We start from the raw sequence: 19,906 nt of genomic DNA, 5'->3' as shown, positions 1-19,906 counted from the left end.
GCATTCCCTATACAACTTAAAGTCTGTGCTTTCCTTGAAGTAGATGATTGCACCATGAAAATCTTGATCTTAAAAATCAACATTTCTTGTGTTTTGTTTCCTTCTTATAAACAAGACTGTTGAAAGCTCTGAGTTAACTGGGGGGACGGGAAGTGTTAGCAAGTTGATGGCTTTGCATTTTTTGTGTGTTGATAGCTACCCAGGATTCTTATGCACATCCCCATAATGTCTTTTGTGCCGTAGTTGGCTACCAAGATAAGATGGTGAATTGTTAAATTTTTCTGGGAGAAGTTCATGTAAGTTCTGAGAGAAACTGTTGAAAAGAGATAGAGGTGGATACATCTGTGTTTTTTCTGGAATGAGGTGAGAAGGTGGTAATACGTGCGTTTTGCTTTTCACCCAGTAAACTTGGTGTTATGAAGTTGGCCTCAGGTTCACCATCAGAAAATATATGGTCTTGGTCCATTTGAGGTCGCCTGTGGTTTGGTTCAGTGTTTCAGTGCAATAAGCTGATAGATAGACTTTGATTCGTTACAGCTGAGCAAATACCATATTTAACTTCGGTTTGGTCTGGATCTATGCGTTCAGGTCTGAAGACAGATTGATGGTGTTAGCCTTACAGGTGGTATTTTGTTAGTCTGCTGCCTTAATAGGTGGGATATCCAGGATTAAATTTATCTGTGTACTTGGATGTAAAAGTAGAGATATTTTAGGGTATTAAGGTACCATGTTGGCAGCACTCACCTTGTGCAGAGGACAAAACTAAGCAAGAAAGAAGTTTCTTGGGCAGAGCGTATGCAATGTGTGCAATGTGGATGGAAGACAGGCAGCTTGTAGTTTTTCTGAGCAGTTCACTGTCCTGTGTCCACAAACATGTCACTACTGGAAACTGCTCTGAAAGCATCTCACTTTGTATGCTAAACAGTCCAGTAGAAAGAAACTGAACAGGATGATTTGAGAGCTGTACAAAGTGCCTACTTATGGATATTAAAATCAGTTAAGAATTGAATAGTCAAAGTCTCTTTGGATCTTTTCTAAAAATCTCTTCTCTTGATGACTGTTCCCAGAAGTTGTCATAAGACTTTAGCAATAGCTTTGTAGAAACACCCTTTAAAATTTAGAAAATCGTGTTTGAACATATGCTTTGCGCCCAAACACATTGCAGAAAATAATAGATCTAGCTTGTTTGAAGTATAAATACTTAAGAACCTTTAAGAGCTCAGGAATAACTTTAAGACAAATTTTAGGTTTTATTCCCTCAAGGAGTATGTCAGAAAACTTTTAGTTCAACAAGTTAATCTCGGTGGTATTTCATAGTGGTTTGAAAGACAACAAGCAATTTGTGGCAAAAATAGTTTCTGTGGAAGGGAGGAAGTAGTGGACTCCATGCTGTTGCTGGTAACTACTCATTCATCTCTAATACTATCTTTTCCTGTTTATCAGTTACGGTCAAATAAAAAGGAAACAAAAGTATTTGAAATGAAACCACTTGATTTCACTGGAGTTCTAAGGAGTCAGAGTTCACACAAAAGTTTTCCGGGAGTTGGAATTGCTTCAAAAAGCAGAACCAAGTCTTAACTTGCAGATTAATCAATAGATCAGTGCAAGACCATAGATGTTAACACAGAGTAGTAGAGAAGCCTTAGGTGAGAGGCTGCAGTGTGTTTCATGGGTCATTTAATATTTTAAGTGTGTTTGTACCAATATGCAGATAAAACAGTATTATCCAAAAAGCTGCACAGTTTAAAGCTTAAAAAAAAAAAAATTAGATACAGTTTTTAAAATGGAAACTGACAGTTTTCCCTCCCTCCCTCCTCCACAACTTGCAGACGTTACTAATTTTGTAAAATTTAAAATACCCAAGCTTCTTGTCTTCACCATTAGGGAAAATAATTGTTGCTGACAAATGTGGAAATAAATGTACTGTGAGGAGCAAATACTGTCGCTGGTATGCTCGTGATTCCCATCCATGTCAAAGCTTGTTGCCTCTTTGAGCTGTTTTAAATGATAGTATTTTTGCTCTTTTGCTTAAAGCAAGCTTCTGCTTTGTAATGATCCGCTGTGTTAATGTTGCTCGGCACAGGTTACTTTAAATGACAACTTTAACGTGACTTATTTGGTAATTTTCCTAAGCTTACTTAAATGAACTAGAACTTATGTCAAATCAGAAATACTGAATTTTCTGTAACCTTTTAAATGTATTCTGTTGAAATAGTACTATGTATAGCCTGATGAGACTAATGCAGTGGTTGTTAGATGTTTATGCATCCTTTTTCTCCTTTTCCTTTCTTCTCCAGTTCCACTCTTATCCTGGGGACCTAGCTTCAATTTTAGTATCTGGTATGTTGAACTTAATGGCATTGATGATCCAGATGTGGTCCAACCGTGCCTCAACTGGTACAGCAAGGTAGGCCTGCATTTTAGATGTCTGCTTGAAGATTTGTAGTCTCAAAAATCTTGTGAAACTTCTCTTACTGGAATTACGTGACCTTTTCATTCCTTGAATATCAGCTATTAAAACAACAAACACGCACAGTTAAAACGCAAACCACATGGCTGACTTTGACTCAAGTAAATCTTTTTTAATTGTTATCTGCTTGTTCTCTTTAAAAAAAAAAAAAAAAAAGCCCCCCCCCCAAAACCTCCAACCACCACCACTAAAAAAAACCCAAACAAACCCCCACCCAAAAAAACATACAAGAAAAAGCCTGTTAGGCAGACATCACAAGAAAAATATAAAAGAAAGGAACACTGAGTCAAACGGGACAGTATTAGTAAAATCGTATTTGTACTGGAAGGGAAATGAACTTAAAACCAGATTTAATTTCTCCTTCTACTTGCCTTTTGATTAGTCATTCTTTTACCATACCAGTCTTTCTGTAGAGCTATATGTGAGCCTAGAGCCTTTTGGGTTATATATGCAACTTTTGTTACAGGGTATAAAAATGAGCTTGTTCTAAAGAGAATCCATGTTGCTGTCTTTCCTGTTGCTGCTCCTTGCACCTCTGATGTTTCCCTCTTGCTGTCTTTTTGCCGAGTACTCTGGAACAGAAGGGAGCTGATGCCACTGGACTGTGAGATATGCCATTTGTCACTGATAGACAGAAAGTTCAAAGGGTTCTAAACATTATTTGTATAAGCTGTATTTAATGGAGTACAACGGATGCCTCTTCTGTGGGAGGGAAGTGCACATTGACAACCAGAATTCAGTTTGTTGCTGCTTTTTATGCATAGATCTTCTGGAACAATTAATGAAATTCATATTGTGAATGAAGACATCTTTCCCAGCTGAATAAGACTGAGTAGTGGCACAGCATATCTCTGCTTCCAGAAGGAAAAACTTAAAGGGGGATAAAGATTGTGTGTGGTAATACTAAGACTCCCTCACCAGTTTATGGTGCTGCCAGTGTGGTAAAGACACCTTGTGGCCATAACTATCTGGCTCATACGTGTTTATACCAACACCACAACCTTCTTCATGGGGGATTTAAGAACAGTACTAACAGTCACAGTGGAAGCTGTCTGTAGCTGCTTTATGATTAAAGTGATATTGTGGTTGTCTGCTGATTACTGATGTCCAGTTCTGAAAAGTCTGGTTCACAGAGGCTGCTGATGGTTTTCTGTTTTCTTTCTGCTGCCTCTGCACATGGTGGTCTCGCTGGCTTTTTTGACCAGTTGCTGCAACTAGGAAGCTCTGATTTTTATATTTTTTGGTCAGGAGCCATTTGATGATGATGTCAGCATCTGTTTTGTTCCATCTTATTCCACGGAATCAACACTTCTCATGTTCAGCATGTATGTAGTGACAGCTGCTTCAAGGGGTGCCAGCATTGTTCTTCTAAAGCTTAGAGCCCTAAAGCAGCAACGCAGAGACTTAGTCATGATTTTTTGGGCTCTACTAGGATCAGTTGCCAAATTTTTGGTGATGAACGCATGTCTCACTGATGTTCTCTCTCGCAGTCCTGAGAGGCCGCTGTTGTCGGATCCACATAGGAGGATATGTGTTGACCCATATTTGGGGAAAGGCAGAAGGGTTGACCTGTTTCTTCCAGTTCTTTGAGATGGTGTGAATATTCTCATGCATGTTCTTGGAAGTCTCAAAGGCTTTGAAATCTAATAATTCTTTACTGCCTGAGACATCAGATGAGAAGAAGGTTCTACACGAAGTTGCCCATCCTTTTTGTTGTGTGTGCTTCAACCAACAAAACCTCTTTCCTGAAGGGAGTGGAGGTGGGGGTAACAGATAAGGACTCGAAGCAGCAAGCATGCTCCTCAGTGCCCTCCCTACTGCTTTCTCTTTGCTGACCAGCTCAGCCTACTGCATCCTGAAAGCCTTAACCACTTTGCTTTTACTGAAGAGTAGGCATACTTTAGCAACTAAGAAGTGGCAGTTTATCGATGGCTATCACTTTTGGTTTTGATAATGAACACCTAAATATTTTTAATTCTGCTAGTGTATTTGACAGTGTTAATATCTCAGACTCATGATCTTGTTACGTTTTTAACCATAGGAATTATTTACAGCTTCAGATCAAAGCTATTATTTGGGTTGTCATCTCTTTAAACCTGTATGACAGCTTTTAAAAAGGAGCCTTTTATATACTTTTATACACCTTTTTGCATAAAAAAAAGTTTTAACATTTAACTTCTGAAGTACTACTATGGTGTCACTTGAATACAAACTTTTATATTGCATCGAGTGGCTAACCTGCATTCAACAGTAATTTCATGTTTTATAAGCTAAGCCTATCAGTCATGAGAGGCTCAATGGAAACATACCAAGTCTGAACTAGAGGAGCTGGAAGTGCAGAAGCTGGTTATTACTGGTGTGCAGCTATCCTTTTGCTTGCTATCCCTTTGAGCAACAAAGAATTTAATGTGGTTTTGGCCTTGACTAATGTAAGTGAATATTTGCTTAAAGACAATGTTTTGGGTATCTCTTAGAAAGAAAAAAAAAAGGTGGATTTTTTCTAGTTGTGCTGTAAAACTCTTTCAGCTTTAGTATTCCTTTACTACAGTCTTGCGTTTTTATCAGTACTTGTCCTTGGCCTTTTTCATGTGGGCTGGGAACTGATTTTCTAAAAATGCATAGTTCTGGCTATTTGCAGCTGTGAAATACTGATGGATTAAGAACTAAAAATATAGCACATGGCCGTGTTTCTTTTTAGCTGCTTCAGTTTATGAGATTCTTGCTATAGAGCCATTATTTTGAGAGCACTAATTTTTGTTGAATGTCAGTGTTAGTTCTAGGTTTTCAGAAAGATTCTATTCATTTAAATACTATGAACTTCACTTTTAGCAGTGGTGTCCATTTAGTAGTAAAATCTTTTGTCTGTAATTTGATCAGTCTTATAGATGCTTAAAGGTACACTTGCTTTTTACTAGAGTAGATGTGTGTTGAAGGCGGAAATTGAGATTATTTTTTTCTTTAATGCCATAAAATTTAGGTTTGAAGAGTATATAAAATGAGTGGTTCTGCTACTTAACTTAAAAATCTGTGTTACTTATGCATATTGTTAACAGCTTTGAAAATGCAGTGGATGATTTGATAGGTTAACAGCACAAGCTGTAGCTCTTAGGAGTTTACTATTCCCTCATGTTTCTGTGCCTGGATGTTTGACCCAGCGTGGGTTTCTCTAGCCGTTGTCACGCCTTCCCACAGCTGAGTGGGAATGGGCAGCTTTGGTTCATCTGCGGTATGAAAGCAGGAGTTCTGCTTCAAGATGCATAGGAAAATTTTGAAAGTAAAACTTTGGCGTGCTTGTAAATCCTTGCTGCCATTGATCCGAAACCCTTGTGAACCCGCAGGATTTGGGGTCAGCCCTGACTTCTGCCTTTCTGTTGCTGAAGCGGTGGTCATTGCAAGTATTCCTATTCTTGTGGGTTTTTTTTTCTTCTGCTTCTAGAAAAGCTGTGACCTACTTACTCTTCTAAATTATTTTGTTATGTAAGAGTCATACAATCAAATTATGTAACGCTGATAGCGAAGGCTTTTTCCTGCTCTGTACTTCGTGTAGGCCTTGAACAGCAGGGCCAAGCAGATGGGGGGGAAATAATGGTCACTCCAGAGATCTGGGACACTGTGCACTCTCTTCTTCTATGCTTATTAAATTGGATGATACCAAGTTGTATAATTTCTATACTATTGGAAAGTAAATGCCTGCACAGCTTGTAATGTCTTTCATATAGTGTTCCTCTGTAAGCTCGTGAGCAATTTATGTGCAGTGTGTATAAGAGATCCTGCTTCTGTCTCCAGGAAGGTTCACAGGTACTCCCCAGCAGTGCTGGTAAAAGAAAAATCTACATGTCTCATAGGTTTTCTTGTGTTCCAGTAGTACCGTGAACAGGAAGCCATTCGCCTTTGCCTAAAGCATTTTCGTCAGCACAACTACACTGAAGCTTTTGAGTCGCTGCAGAAGAAAACCAAGATTGCTCTGGAGCACCCTATGTTGACAGACCTCCATGACAAACTGGTGTTGAAGGGAGACTTCGATGCTTGTGAAGAACTGATAGAAAAAGCTGTCAATGGTAAGAGAATCAGAGGGATCTGCTATATTAATTAAAAAAAAAGTATTGAAATATTACTGCTTTTAATGTTGTACTTAGTGGTAGAATTGGCTAGTCCATGTATTATTTCATATCTAGTGTGGTGTACTGTTGGCTTTTGGACTTGTGAGTGTGTGTATGATGAAGTCTAAAAGTTCAGTCATGAAATCTCTTGTCACTGCTGCTTTTGGAGTCTCTTTTCCCTGGAGATGGCAATGTGGTGCACTTGAGTGGGTAAAGAAAAGTTCTTCATGGAAGCGGCTGGCAAGCTGAAGGTGGGCTTAACTATCAGAAAAGTCACTGGAGTGGTGAGCAGGGAAGTATAGAACCTGAGTTCTCAGTAGTGATCTGCATCATGGTTTCTGGTTAGAACTTACTGCCTAGGAGGTGTTTCAGCAGTTTTTATCTGTATTTGAATGAGAATCTGTCTTTGTTTGTGGGGAAAATAGACCTTGGAGAATGGTGTAGAAGTCACAGTGACTGGAGGCAGGGCCTGTTTTCCCTTGCAGTGCCAGGCATTGGCAGCTGGTTTCTTGTAACTACTATTATTCTCTACTTGGAAGCTTTCAACTTAGAAGCTCTCCACCCCTAAAATGGGGGAGATGAACCTTCTTTTGTTAGAATGGGATACAAAAAGAGTTGGACTATTGCACTGAAGTGTCTACCAAGACCTGTGCAGTGATTTTGGGTCACAGTCTGATAAACAGGTGGTCTTGGCTGTGAGTGTAGTGCTTCGCTCTTTATGGGAAACTTGTACTGGCGTAAGAAGAGAGCCTTGTGTCTGATGCCAGTAGTTAGGGGCTTAGTGGACCCATTTCATGCATGTGTGGCGCCAGAGATGTTTTCTTCTAATTCTGTGCTAATCACTCATTTTGTGATACTTCTTGGGTAGATGCCAGTGTACCTGCTTGACTCCTTCAGTGCGATTTTTGTACCACTAAAGTTGGAACTGGTTCTCAGGATATGATAGAAATGATAGCTTTCAAATCAAGGTTTGTCTTTCATGAAAACCCACAATCTTTTTGTGAATAAGCTGTTCAACTAAGCAGAGTGTTAGGGAGCTTATTGCAACAGGTCATGAAAAACTGCAGTAAATGGCTTTCTACGGGTTTTGGCTCAAGGTTTCTCGACTATAGAGATAGAACAGCTGAGCTCTGCCCTGCGTTGAGCTTCCTGAGCAGCTACAAGCATTGAGATGGAATTGCCAGCGTTCATCCTCGCCCTCCTGAGTGTTGCCTGCCCTCCTGAGACAATGTAGCGTTGTTGGCTGGGATGGGAGCGTGAACAGCTTCCTGCAATGCAGGGGCATTTTGCAACTGGCAGCTTCCTCCTGAATCTTAAGGGCAAGGGAGGGTTGCAGGATGAAAAAGCAGCAGGGAACTGTGGCTGGCTGTTACTGTCTTTGCAGTGTTTCTCAAAGACATGAGTGTCTGGGGGGAGCTGATGAGCCCACCAATGTGAGGCAGGATTTGCTGAGAGCCAGAGGAGTACTATGTGCTGATGGTGATGATTTTATCAATGCGTTGGTCTTCTGCCTTGGCTGTGGCTTAATCTTGTCAGTGCCTAGAGGCCGTCCTCTTTCCATTTCATTGCAGGCTGTAGTAGAAGCTATTTCTTGAATGGAATTTTTCTAGAAGTCTAGAATGTGCTGAAAAAGTTTCCTCAGAAATGGACTTTTTTTTTTTCCTTGGGCACTAATGAAGTGAGTGTTTGTGGCCTCATTTTTTGAGCTGTTACATATTAATTTCTTCTACTACTTAATACTGAACATACTGCATTTATTCTATCTAGCAGTTGGTGCCTAGGACTTGAGCTGAGGTGGTGTTTCTGTTTCCCCTGGTATGTTGAGAGTGGGGTTGATGTCTGCAGTGCTCAGCTTTTCCAGGTGTGGAAGTACTGGCAAAGGACTTGCCTGGTAGAAGACTGTAGGTCTTGTATTGTATCGTCTGACAGACACTTGATTCTTGTTAGATTTGATGTGAAAAATCCTGCTTCTCTGGTTCTTGTAATCATGTCCCTTTTTGGAGGCCGAGGGACTTGGTGTCACTTAAGCAAACTAGGGAAATGTGCTGTAGCTTGCTGGAACAGAAAAGGACTGATAAAAAAGTACAGAAGCAAGTATTTCTAGTAACAGGTAGTGGGTAACTTAGCAGGAGAGTCTTCAAGTAGTATCATTAAGTTTTGTCACTGCTTCTGAGGGACAGAATAATATGCATGAGGATGTTTATATTGCTTCCTTTTAATCTGGCACCTGGCTAGCTGAAGTTAAATGTTAGTGTATGCATCTCCCATTGCTCTGTTGCTCATCCTTAATGATTTTGCTTGTCTTCGAATATATTAACCTTCCTTCCCCCATCTTTCTGTAATTCGTTATGCTGTCTTCAGCTTTTGTACCCATTTAAAGTTCTGTTGCCTCCCAGCACCCTTTGGAGAGAAGTGCTATCTGTCCCGAGACACTGAGGCTGTATCTCATATTTGCTTTAAGCTGACACAACTGCGGGTTTTTACTAACTGGGTCAATCCTGCCCTTACTCAGGACAGTGTGTCCCCTGGCCCCTCGTTTGCTGGCACTGGTGCTCATGCTGCCACATGGCAAACCAGGTCAGGGAGCTGATCAGGCTACGATGGGGGAGAGGATAGCCTCAAAAAACCTGAAACTGCAGCTGGAATAGTTTGTCCAGAGTTGTACAAGATGATAGTCAAGTCAGGGTGTTGAATGAAGCTGGTATTTAACAGCTGGGTCCTTCTTCTTGGTAGGATGGGAACATGTGTTTTCAGCCTTCAACATGTTGTCCTATAGTATTGCTACCGTCTGCTCCCTGTGGTCCTCCACAGTTACCTGTCTTTACTCAGTTCTGTATCTCTCTCAAAATCCTCTGTTTGAAAGGGGCTTGTTAGCACCCAGCATTTTACCATTTTATTTTCTTAGCAGCTTTGTTGTGAAGTCTCTATAGCTTGCTGCTTAGTCTCTAAGGTGTGGGTGTTCTTACAACTGAACTCTCTGATGTGTTGTTTTTCCAAATAAAAGCAGATTAACTTTAGTCCTGTGTATGGTCCATGTAGTGTACTTGAAGTGTAGAGTTAATTGAGATATACAGATCCTTAAATTATCCCTGAAATTGTTCAAAGAGCAAACTGTTCTGTAACAGACTGGACATGAATATGTGAACTTCTGACCTCTTGCTGATCTGAGAGTTCATTGCCTTAAAGGAACAAACAAGTGCAATGAGGTTGACAGAGATACTGCATACTCGGTTCAGCCTAAAATGTCTTCTGTAGAGGCTAATATTTGCAGTGGTAGGTATTTAAAAAGTGAAATGCAATGCATCTCTCGCAGGTTATTTCCATAGGCTTAGTCATGTAGAAAAAGAGTAGGTGGTCAAGAATTAGTGCTAGCAGAGCTAACTCTTGTTCTTTTGCATTGCTAATGATGAACGCTGTCTTCCACCTCACATCACCAGATGATTTCTTTTGAGAGCTCAGTGGCAGGCAGCCACAGTTTTCCCGCAGATTCTTTTGACTTGTGCATTACACTTAGAAAATGGGCAAATGGAAACTCTGGCAGCTGCCTGACTTCCTCTCAAAAATAAAAGGTTCCCTAAATCTCAGCTGGTTCACAGACTTGGTTCAAATGCTTCACATTTGGATTCATTCCTATAGCTTTCAGATGGCCTATATTATTGAAGAAAAAATCTGCTTAATATTCCTACAGAGAGTATGTGGAGTGCAAATTATTTAGTTGAACTGTTTGCAGCTACTGTAGACATAGAAAGCTCCTTGAAATGGATTGAAGATCTGCTAGTTTCATATTAGTGTCCTGGGGACCGATGTGTTCCTTCTGGGGCAGTTCTTGTGTCAGTACGTGATACATTTTTATCTGTTGACAAGTTGGCCCCGGATGACAAACAAGAAGTTGTGATGCACAGCCTGCAGGCTCAAATGTCTCCCAAAACTTGGGATGCACAGGAGCAGTTGTAGTCTCCTGGAAGCTCTAGACATACATGTATACCTTAATTTTACCATCAAATGTGTTTGGATTTGGTTCTGAGAAAGTATGGATGCTGGCTTGCTGCTCTGGGATATATGGAGGGGAGAGGCTTGCTCGGGATCCAAAGCCTACGGTAAGTAGGTGGTAGGGTTTGTGTAGAAGCAGCATATATTCTAGGGATGTGAAGGCAAACTTTGTTTTGTATTTGTTAAGGAGAAAGTACAAGAGAATATTACAGCTTTGAGGCTGGAAAAAATTGTGTGTTTCCTTGTTGCTCCCATGTCTTGAGGAAATTGTGGAGTAATGGCTGGATTTTTATCTGGTGTCATCTTTGTTTTCTGCTTCAGCTTTTCTTTAGAAGTTTTTTTTGTGACTATAAAACCCTCAGTCTGTTTAGGTGTTTGGGGTATTTTTCTTTGGTTCAAGAAAAATCTTAAAAAACCAAACTCCAACACCCAGAAATTATGGGCTAAATGCCATTTTGAAGTTTTTTCAGCCATTGGCAGTGAAGCGAATAGATTTTTGTAATCCTATCTAAAGATGTGTGTTGTCTAAAAAGAAACTTAATACAACTTTTACTTGTTCCTGATTGGCTTCAGCAAGTTAAATATTTTTGTCTGCAATGTTTGTCCTAGTCCTTTCTAGGTAACCTGTAATTGGATGACAAAATAAAGGCTTCGTTTATCAGGGAGGTTGAATTTACTAAGCTTTAACCACTGTGAACTTCATGTTGTTACATCCAAAATGCGTCAGAACTTGCTGCGAAGGGCTTGAAAATAGTACAAAATAAAAGTACTGGTTTTGGCTGTAATTTTAGAGTGTAAACATGGACATCGAAATGAGAGGCCTCCGGAGTGAAGGAAAAGACTTGCTTTAAAAACTTGCACATAAGACTTTTTTTTTTCCTACAGGATCCTTGAAATTTAGTTTAAACTACTGATTCATTTGAAACAGGTGACGAACCTGAGCAGGCCTAGATCTGATCTTCAGTGCCTTGCAGAGTCTTTGGAGACCTTTTGGTCAGCAGTGCTATCCTGGCATGAAAAATAAGGAGTGTGCTAGAATAGGTCTGGCACTGGATAAAGGATCTACCTAGAAATCCTCCTTTTTTCCCCTGGTGGTGTCAGACAGGTGGTGATTCAGCTTCCAAAACAAGCTGCTGCTGGTTTGCAGTGCAAGTAGAATGAATGTGGAACTGCTTCCAGCAGAAAGAAACATTTCTGGGAAGCAAGTTGGAGTATTTCCAAACCAATGTCCCATGGAAGACAAGAAGCATTATTAAAAGAGGCTGAAGGCACAGTAGGGGAGAAGTGTCATATCTTGACAAGTGCAGCCTGTGGGTGTTGAGCATGGGAGAGAGGTTAAATCACCCTTTCAGATCGTATGTGGTGTAATTCATCCTGTTGAGCTATTTATGTCCAATTATCTATTGGCTGCCATAGGGATAAATACAATTTTGCATTCTGTCTTGAAGACCGAATGCTCTAATGATAACCAAAAGGCTGGATTTCTTTCTAGGTTTGTGGCTAGAAAAATCTGCCTGAGTCAGTATAGGATTTCTTACAGCGCATGCATTTGTTCTGTTGGAAGTTGGCCTTTCTGAATCAGAATTCATGAAATCTCACGCTTAAAGCCTCTCATGTCTTGTCCCAACATCGTAAATGCTGAAGAAGTGGGAGTTAGGAAGCCTACTCATATAACCAAAATAAACCACTTTTCTACATTTGTTGAGCAAACTTTTGGCTTTCCTCAATTACCTAGTGCTAGGAGAGAGCTGATGTTTTTGGCTTGAAGACAGGTGAAAGTAAAATCTGCCCTGCTTTCACAGAGTATTTAATTTGAAAAACTTGCAGAGTTGAATTTATGGAAGTTGAAAGCAGTTTTGTATTTCAAGACCAAATTCAACACCTTTCAGGAGCTCTTGAGTGTCCTTATTTTCCTATTAGATGGTCTCTAGAGTATTCATCTTCTCCCAGGAAGTATTTGCTGGCTTCAGTTTTTAATTAAAACCTGGATTTCAGTCACGACAAACTACAGGATGCCAGGAAACATTTTAAAGTATTATCTGAACTTTGTGTCATGCTTAAGAAAGATTTTTACTTTTTTGTAAATAAATAGGGATGTGTGCAATAAGGCTTATTCTTTTTTGTTTGTATGCCTACCAAGGGATTTTCTATAAATAAATGGAGGCATTCCTAATCTCTTAAATTCTTACCTCAAAGCCGCAATTACTGGCATTGGAAGAACTAAAAAGTATTAGATTCAACTTAGTAATTTAATTTTTCCTTTCTCTGCTGGGGAATGTAAAACTGATTCCTGAGCAATTTTGCTGAGTACCGTTCTACCAAAGAGCATAGCTGTTGAGTATTACGTGATTTAAGACTCCCGAATGCATCCTACGTCTGAGCGGTGTATGTGCGATGTACTGTTTCAATACAAAACTGTGTTAAATCTATCATTTGAGTCCTCAATCTGCCTGTGGTAGTTATCACTGTACTAGTGATGTAAACTGGGTGTCTGAACTCCTATTTTTTTATTTCAGGTAATGCATAAATGTGGAAGAAATGCTTGTCATGAAGAGCTTGTATCTTGAGATGGTGGGGTAATGGGTGGCCAATGGGTGGTGGGGGTAAGAGGTTGGCCATTAGTGGTCTAATAGTTAGTTGTGCCTGCAGAAGGTAGGGTAGATTTTTTAGAGGGGACATTTGAAGAACAATAGCAAAAAGTTCCCCAAATGCTTGCCAAGCCCTTCCCAGACCGAAGAGTGGTTCCAGAAAGCGTGCGTGTTCTGAATCTCCTTTTCAAAAAATTAACATTTATGTGATAGACTGATACCGTGTAACCAGAATTAGGAACTGACCTCTGGATGCTGAAGAGATGAAATGTGGTAGATGTACAGAGGGAGAGAGGTAGGCGTAAGGGGAGCTTGAGTAGAGTGCTGGAGTTAATACTTCTTACAGAAATGATGCAGTTGGCATATCTGGCCAGTGACCTAATGCGTCTTGTGTTTCTCTTCTTTCTTAACTCTCTGAAGAGAATGTAAACTACTAGTTTGTTTTTCATTCAGTGCTTGGTTGTCCCATATCGTAGCATTTAAACAATCTGCTTTTCTTCCCTTTTCTTCTTAGATGAAGCTCCAGAGATGCTGCCTGACCTAGTTTTAACTTAAAATGTACTAAAATGGTTGGATTTTACATGCGCTCGCAACTTTTCTTTTGCTTAAATAAGGGGGAGGGATTCTATTCTTAATTAAATACACCACACTGGAGATTTATAGACAATTGGTGTGACCTGGCAGGCAAACTGGGTAATTCTTGATTGATCAAGTAATGAGTATTCTTTTTATTTTAGTGTGTACACATTCAGTTCATTAACAATTTTAACAAACTAACTGACATATATAGAGAATTTACTGAAAATAAAGGCTTTGGAGTAACATGCTGGATTGCGTTAGGCTGAAGTTACCTGCATTAAAAGCTATTTTGCTGTAATGGAAGTATAAACATTTCATCCTGCAAAATTTTTGTTTTGCAGATGGCTTATTCAATCAGTATATCAGTCAACAAGAATACAAACCTCGCTGGGGGCAGATCATCCCCAAAAGCACCAAAGGTAAGGACATTTCTTAAGATATAACTCATGTACTGCTAGCTCTATCTTGTTCCTTTGAGGATATTGAGCAAGAAAATGATGCAAGAAAGCCTCCTCTAGGACAGTTGTTCTAGAGAATGGTTTCATCTATGAAAAATTTGCATTTGTTTGCAAAGTCAGTGAAATGCAGCCTGGTTTGTGGTTGAGTGAAGAACACTACAGGAACACTAGCTGAAACTTCAAGGATAGCTAATCAGTTCAGAAACAAATCTCAGAATATAGGTTAAGCATGAGAGCAGTTACCTGTATGGCTGGTTTTAATGCATGGAGTCAACTTAAATGTACACCAAAGAGTGGCAAATGAATATGTTATCTTAACAGGGAGTACTTTAAATTTGAGATTCATCTTTTGGAGTCTTGGTCTGTTGTACAGTAAATCTAAACTACAGGATCTTTTTCCATTGCTCTCTGCCTTGAGAGGAGACTCGTAGCCTTAACTACAGAGTACAAAATTCACTGTAGGATTCAGCGTGACAATTGCCAAATGTGTAGCACTATAACCAAACCTCTTGGGAAGGGTTATCTATGAATACAAGCAGATTTCTTTTCCAGCACCATAAGGGTTATCTTTCTAATGTTGCTTCCCATAGACGACACCTGTCCTGAGTGCTTAAGATATCTAAAGTGGTTGGAAAGCTGCTTTAGTTGGACAGTTGGAATTCCCTTATGTGAGAATTTGTAATTGGTGCAAAGCGAGTTATGCTGTATCTATACCATTGCCTCTTTGCTTCCATCCTATGGGTACATTGTCGATGGTGTATCTGTTTTCACTGCTTAGCCTTCAGGCAGCTCTCAGGTGGGGAGAGATGGAAGGGGAGCAAAAGGTTGTCTGTGTCCTCACTGCTGGAGAGCTGCAGAGATAGCTCAGACCTCAGTTATGTGGACCTGCATGCTTTGGGAACTCTCAAGCTCGAAGCCTCTCAGAGTTGCAGTAGAGTACTGTATTTGCTTTAGCTATCTGTACTAGCAGTCACCAGATAATTCAGTGCAAAACTACAGTTTTATAAAGCACAGAATACCACCTGGAGAAACTGTTGTGTTTAAAGAATGCTGAGTTATTAAGTTGCTCTGCTTCCCTATAGTATTTAGGACATATGTGAGTTTGTATCTTTCTTTGGTTTGGAAAAAAAAAAAAAATCTTATAATGGAAAACTTTCCCCTCCCTCTTTTTTTAAAGGTGATGGGGAAGACAGCCGACCAGGAATGAGAGGTGGCCATCAGATGGTTATAGATGTTCAGACAGGTGAGCAGTTGTTAAATTTCTTAACTAACTTAATTATTTAATCAGATGTTTTTCTGATAAATATGCAAATGAGTTTTTCTTCAGAGACTGTCTTAACTTTAGGTTTTGAGGAAAAAATTGCACTTTCTAATAGTTGATTAAATACTCTGCCGTGTCTCTGGAACTATACTCCAACTGTCTTTCCCACCCCCTTCTTCCCTGTTAGTTCTCTGTTACGCCTTAATCATTGTCTTGTCTTAACTAAGAAACCAAGAACAATTGTCTTTAATTTTTTGCCCCTCCTACCCTCTTTGAGCAGGAGCTTAAACAAGAGAAGATAAATTAGTGATGATAAATTCCCTTATTGGCTACATACTATGCTCTTTGGAATATTGCTCCAGCAATAGATCTGATGTGTTGAAACATTCCTTGTATTTTGGTTGGAGTGGCTTCTAATTGTGTGCAAGAAACTCCTGTTAAATGTAACTTGTTAGACATTTTTTACAAAAATGTTTTCTGTAGCAGTTTAAAGAATGGTTCAGTCTCAGTTTCAAAGAGCCTGCAGAGAAATGAAAGTGGGGGCGGGTATAAGTAACAGTTCCAGTGATTGTTGTTCTCCGTAATTTTTTATCTCTTTGTCTTGCTTTTATTTAATCAGATTTCTGTGGTATGTCATTCCTTACTGAAATAAGGAATGCATCTGCGTGCATCTTTGCTCAGTAAGTGATTTGTATGAGTAAAAGGATTGTTCTTAGGAGAAACAAGATCGGGGTGCGAGTAGCATAGAGGACTATAGGGTGGCATTGAGGCAGTTGGCAAAAAATTACCATGTCCTTATCTGTTGTGGTCATATGGATGGGGACTGAAGCATGTGACAGGATAGTACCTTCAAGAGTAATTTGCTAAGTCATAGTGAACAAGCAGAAATGCAGCAGTAGCTGCGGTCTGGCTTTTACTCAGTGTAGTTGCTGCTCTAGAGGAAGCACTAGGAGTTATTTTGCATGTGAAAGCAAACTTTTTTTTTTTGTCGAAGAGGTTTGAGTTTCATTAGAATAAAAGTTGCTGGAGGATTGCTGGTGTTTGCCTACAAAAGAAGCTGTGAACGCTCCCTAGTGGCCTCGGTGAATAAGTAGACAGTGTTTCACAAGCATGCCAAAGAAACATAAGGATTGTCAACTTGGAAGTGATAGTCCTCTAGACCTCCTGAAAATAATATATTCATGGTAGTGGGAGTCTTCATTTCCACTCCTGTTGGTTTTCTTAAGTCCTAGTAAGCTTATTATCTCTGCCTTTGACTTAAGTTTTCACTCTGCTTTAACAAGGCAGTAAAAAGCATTGGCTATCTTTTTACTTGCACAAAACTGGAGAGCACCTACAGAGGTAGAGTCCCAGTGTGGGGAAAACTGGATCTCCCTCTGTCACGCGAGTCCTTTCTTGCTGCAGCCATATCCAGAGGTGGTGGGATACCTTCATAAAGTTTCTGTGGGATATTTGGGAAGTTGCTCTTAGTTTTGCTTCCGGGCCTGCTGAGCCTTGTAAAAGTGTAAGTGTTTTTGAGATTGTCAGTTTTGCCATTTAATTTGGCTTGTGAACAGGCCAGGGGAAGTTCTTGGTGCTGTTTATTCTCAAAACCAGCTGCTGCTGATTGCTTGAGCTTTACTTTTGAATATATGTAGTATTTAATGAGACTGTGGGAATTTAGCCAGTTATGTCAGGATGCGTTTTACAGGCTGGAGCTGTAAAGCTCCCTGGCTAATCTTGAGCAAATCTAGTGTTAATGGAAAAAGGAGCAGTGGCATACTCTTTGCTTCAAAGACAACGTCCCGTCCTTACCCACACACTTATTGAGTTGTTTTTTTCAGAAGTCTTTGGCAACTGATGAAAAATAAGGTCACTTTGCATTCCTTGTTAGAGGGGTGAAGTCCTTTTCAAAAATCAATATTTTCTTCAACTTTAATATTTTAGAAATGAAGTGAGACACCAAAATCACACATATAAGGAGGTTCTGAAGTTTCATACCACATAGAATAGGTGTTGGAAGCAAATTTTAATCTGTCATGTCCAGACCTGCTGTAGCTATAACTGAACTATAAATGGTTCTGCTTTTTGATTAACCTCAAGGAAATATTAACCAGTTATTACTTACTACAAAAATGTAATTTTATTTTTAATAAATTTTGTGATAGTACTGAGCCTGCTGGGTGCACATGTGTTAGTGTTAGGATAGAGGACACAGATTGGTAAGCAGTTGAGCTAGACCTCGAGTTACTGATAATGCGCTGAGTCACTGAGACTCTGTTTATGCTTTAAGTTTCAGGTAGAATATAGTTTAACTTGGTTTAAACTGCCTTTTAGCATGTTTTATCTTCCCGTTAGGGTAGGCTGAAAGTAACTGAAAGAGCAATTCTGGCATCTCTGCTGGCAACCGTAACTTTTGCTGTAGCTCACTTCCATCCGATGTTCATGCTCTTAATACCTGCTGCAGCTATCTTAGATTAAGGGTAGTGTTCTTAGTGCTTGGAAAAACTCTTAAAAGAAGTTTGAACTGAAAGTGTAGGCATTTTGGGATACGGAACTGAGAATGCAGTCTGATATCTTCCTATTAAAAAATAAAAATAAAAAAATTGGGAGTTACTGATTCTCAAAATGTCTTCCATGCTTTTAATCATATTAACACTCAGACTGGAGTGACTCTGGATGGCAGAATTAGGAAGTTGGTTTTGGTATGCATGTGCAGAAACATTTACTAAGAGGCATTCCTGGTTATAGTTGGAAACCACTGTTATGTACTTTAAAGCTGTAGACTGTAAACGAAAACAGAAGGCTTATGTCACTTCTGCTTTTTCCTGCAAGGTCCATGACTTTTGTAGTTCTCCATACGGAGAACTGGAGAGTTTTCTGCACTTCTCTACAAGGAAAGGGAAGTATTTCTGTAGTAACAACCCAGGGGTGTAGATTAAAACAAAAGTATCCCCAAAACACCAAATGTGAAAACAAGCCCAAAACTACAGAAGAACATAATGTGTTAAGTGTACTGAATGGCAGTCATGAAAAACTATAGTGCTATTTATGTAGGCCCTGGTGAAATATTCAAGCAGTAAAGCGCAGGCTTGTATGTACTGTGTACATACTGTACTGTGTACTTGTACTGTGTTCCCAGATGCGTTAAGCCCTGGTGCAGTTTTGGACGAAGATGTGGGCATCTAGCACTGGTACCTTGATTAACATAACTTTGATTATGCCCTCTCAGGGCTTTCTATAATTCAGATATGGCATGCATTTTGAAATACCAGTGCTTATTCTGGAGGAAAGTGGGAATAGATAAGTTGATGGCCAAGTTCAAGTTTTAAGGAATAACGTTGGTACTTCAGATGAATGTGTGTACTGTGTCTTGGAGATTTGGTTTATAATTCCATAGTTGAGGTGGAATTGATCTCTGTGCTCTTACAGGGCAGACACAATTGTGTGTGAACAACAGTGTCATCCATAAAGCCATACAATTTATTTTGGTAACAGAATTATAGACTATATAGAAATAATTCTATTAAAAAAAAAAGAAGATTTTTTTATGGTTATATCCTGTTTGTTTAAACATTCATCTTTCTGAAGTTTTCTGACGAGCCTGTTCTAGAAATAATAGCTAAGCAACCAGGATGATTTTTTTGGTTTGCATTTCTCTTCTCTTTGGCAAGTGAAACATTTTTTGAAGAAAAATGTTAGAGAAATGGTCTTTATTGTTGTGTTACCTCTGTTCACTCACTGGAGTGAAACTAGTCTGTAATTTCGGTTGTAGATCATTTTGCTTTTCCTTTCGTAGGAGGGAATTCTGTTTACTTTATTCTGTTAGATAAGTGAGAACAAATCTGTAGGTTGGGAACAGTGGGAGATTCAGAGCAGTGGGCACTGTGGGCCCATAGTATATGTGGGCAACCCAGTGGAAATTACGAGGCTAGTTCAAAAGCAGCCTGGAAAGACGAAAAAAATGAAGTGACAGCAGCAGACATGAAGAAGGATGCTGTTTTGCCTGAGGAAAACACTGCTATCCATAAGATATTTAAAGACAGGACTTGTGTACAAGATGAAGAGATCTCTGAAACAAAACACAGATGGCTTCTAAGCTCTGAAACACAAACAGCTGCTGAATCCTGGAGGTTATTCAACTTCATGGTGCTTTCATATTTGAGAGGAAGACTGTATGCCTACCCAGACCAGCTCTGGCCTGAAAAAACTTATATCCAGCCACTATCTACACAGAACTGTGATTCAGAAACTGAGTGGTGTGATACTTCAAGAAAACTTAAGGTCTGGCTTTATAGTTGTGCTTTAAGTGCTCCTTACAAAGTGGACAATGCTGCTTGCAGATAACTAAATCTATGGTTAATACATGGGAAAATGACGTCCTTTCGTAGAAGGCTTTTGAGAACTCTTACGCCTAGATGTTTTTACTTCTGAGATGAGCCCTTCTTAGTTCTAGGGACATTGACTCTCAAATACACTCT

At 39.6% G+C, this 19,906-nt stretch overlaps 1 protein-coding gene across 6 annotated transcripts in view; it reads left to right on the top strand.

Annotated features, from left to right (window-relative positions):
- MKLN1 (muskelin 1) overlaps window positions 1-19,906 on the top strand; it is a 106,194-nt gene that overhangs the window by 27,587 nt on the left and 58,701 nt on the right. For all 6 annotated transcript variants that reach the window (XM_049814341.1, XM_049814343.1, XM_049814346.1 and 3 more), the window contains 4 exons: window positions 2,298-2,407; window positions 6,336-6,528; window positions 14,069-14,146; window positions 15,363-15,428. In XM_049814341.1, the coding sequence (XP_049670298.1) occupies window positions 2,298-2,407; window positions 6,336-6,528; window positions 14,069-14,146; window positions 15,363-15,428 (447 nt within the window). The remainder of the gene's footprint in view (window positions 1-2,297; window positions 2,408-6,335; window positions 6,529-14,068; window positions 14,147-15,362; window positions 15,429-19,906) is intronic.

This window comes from Accipiter gentilis, chromosome 11, assembly GCF_929443795.1.
Source record: "Accipiter gentilis chromosome 11, bAccGen1.1, whole genome shotgun sequence".
NCBI classification, from domain to species: Eukaryota; Metazoa; Chordata; class Aves; order Accipitriformes; family Accipitridae; genus Astur; species Astur gentilis.
This window is presented reverse-complemented; position numbering and strand designations above follow the sequence as displayed.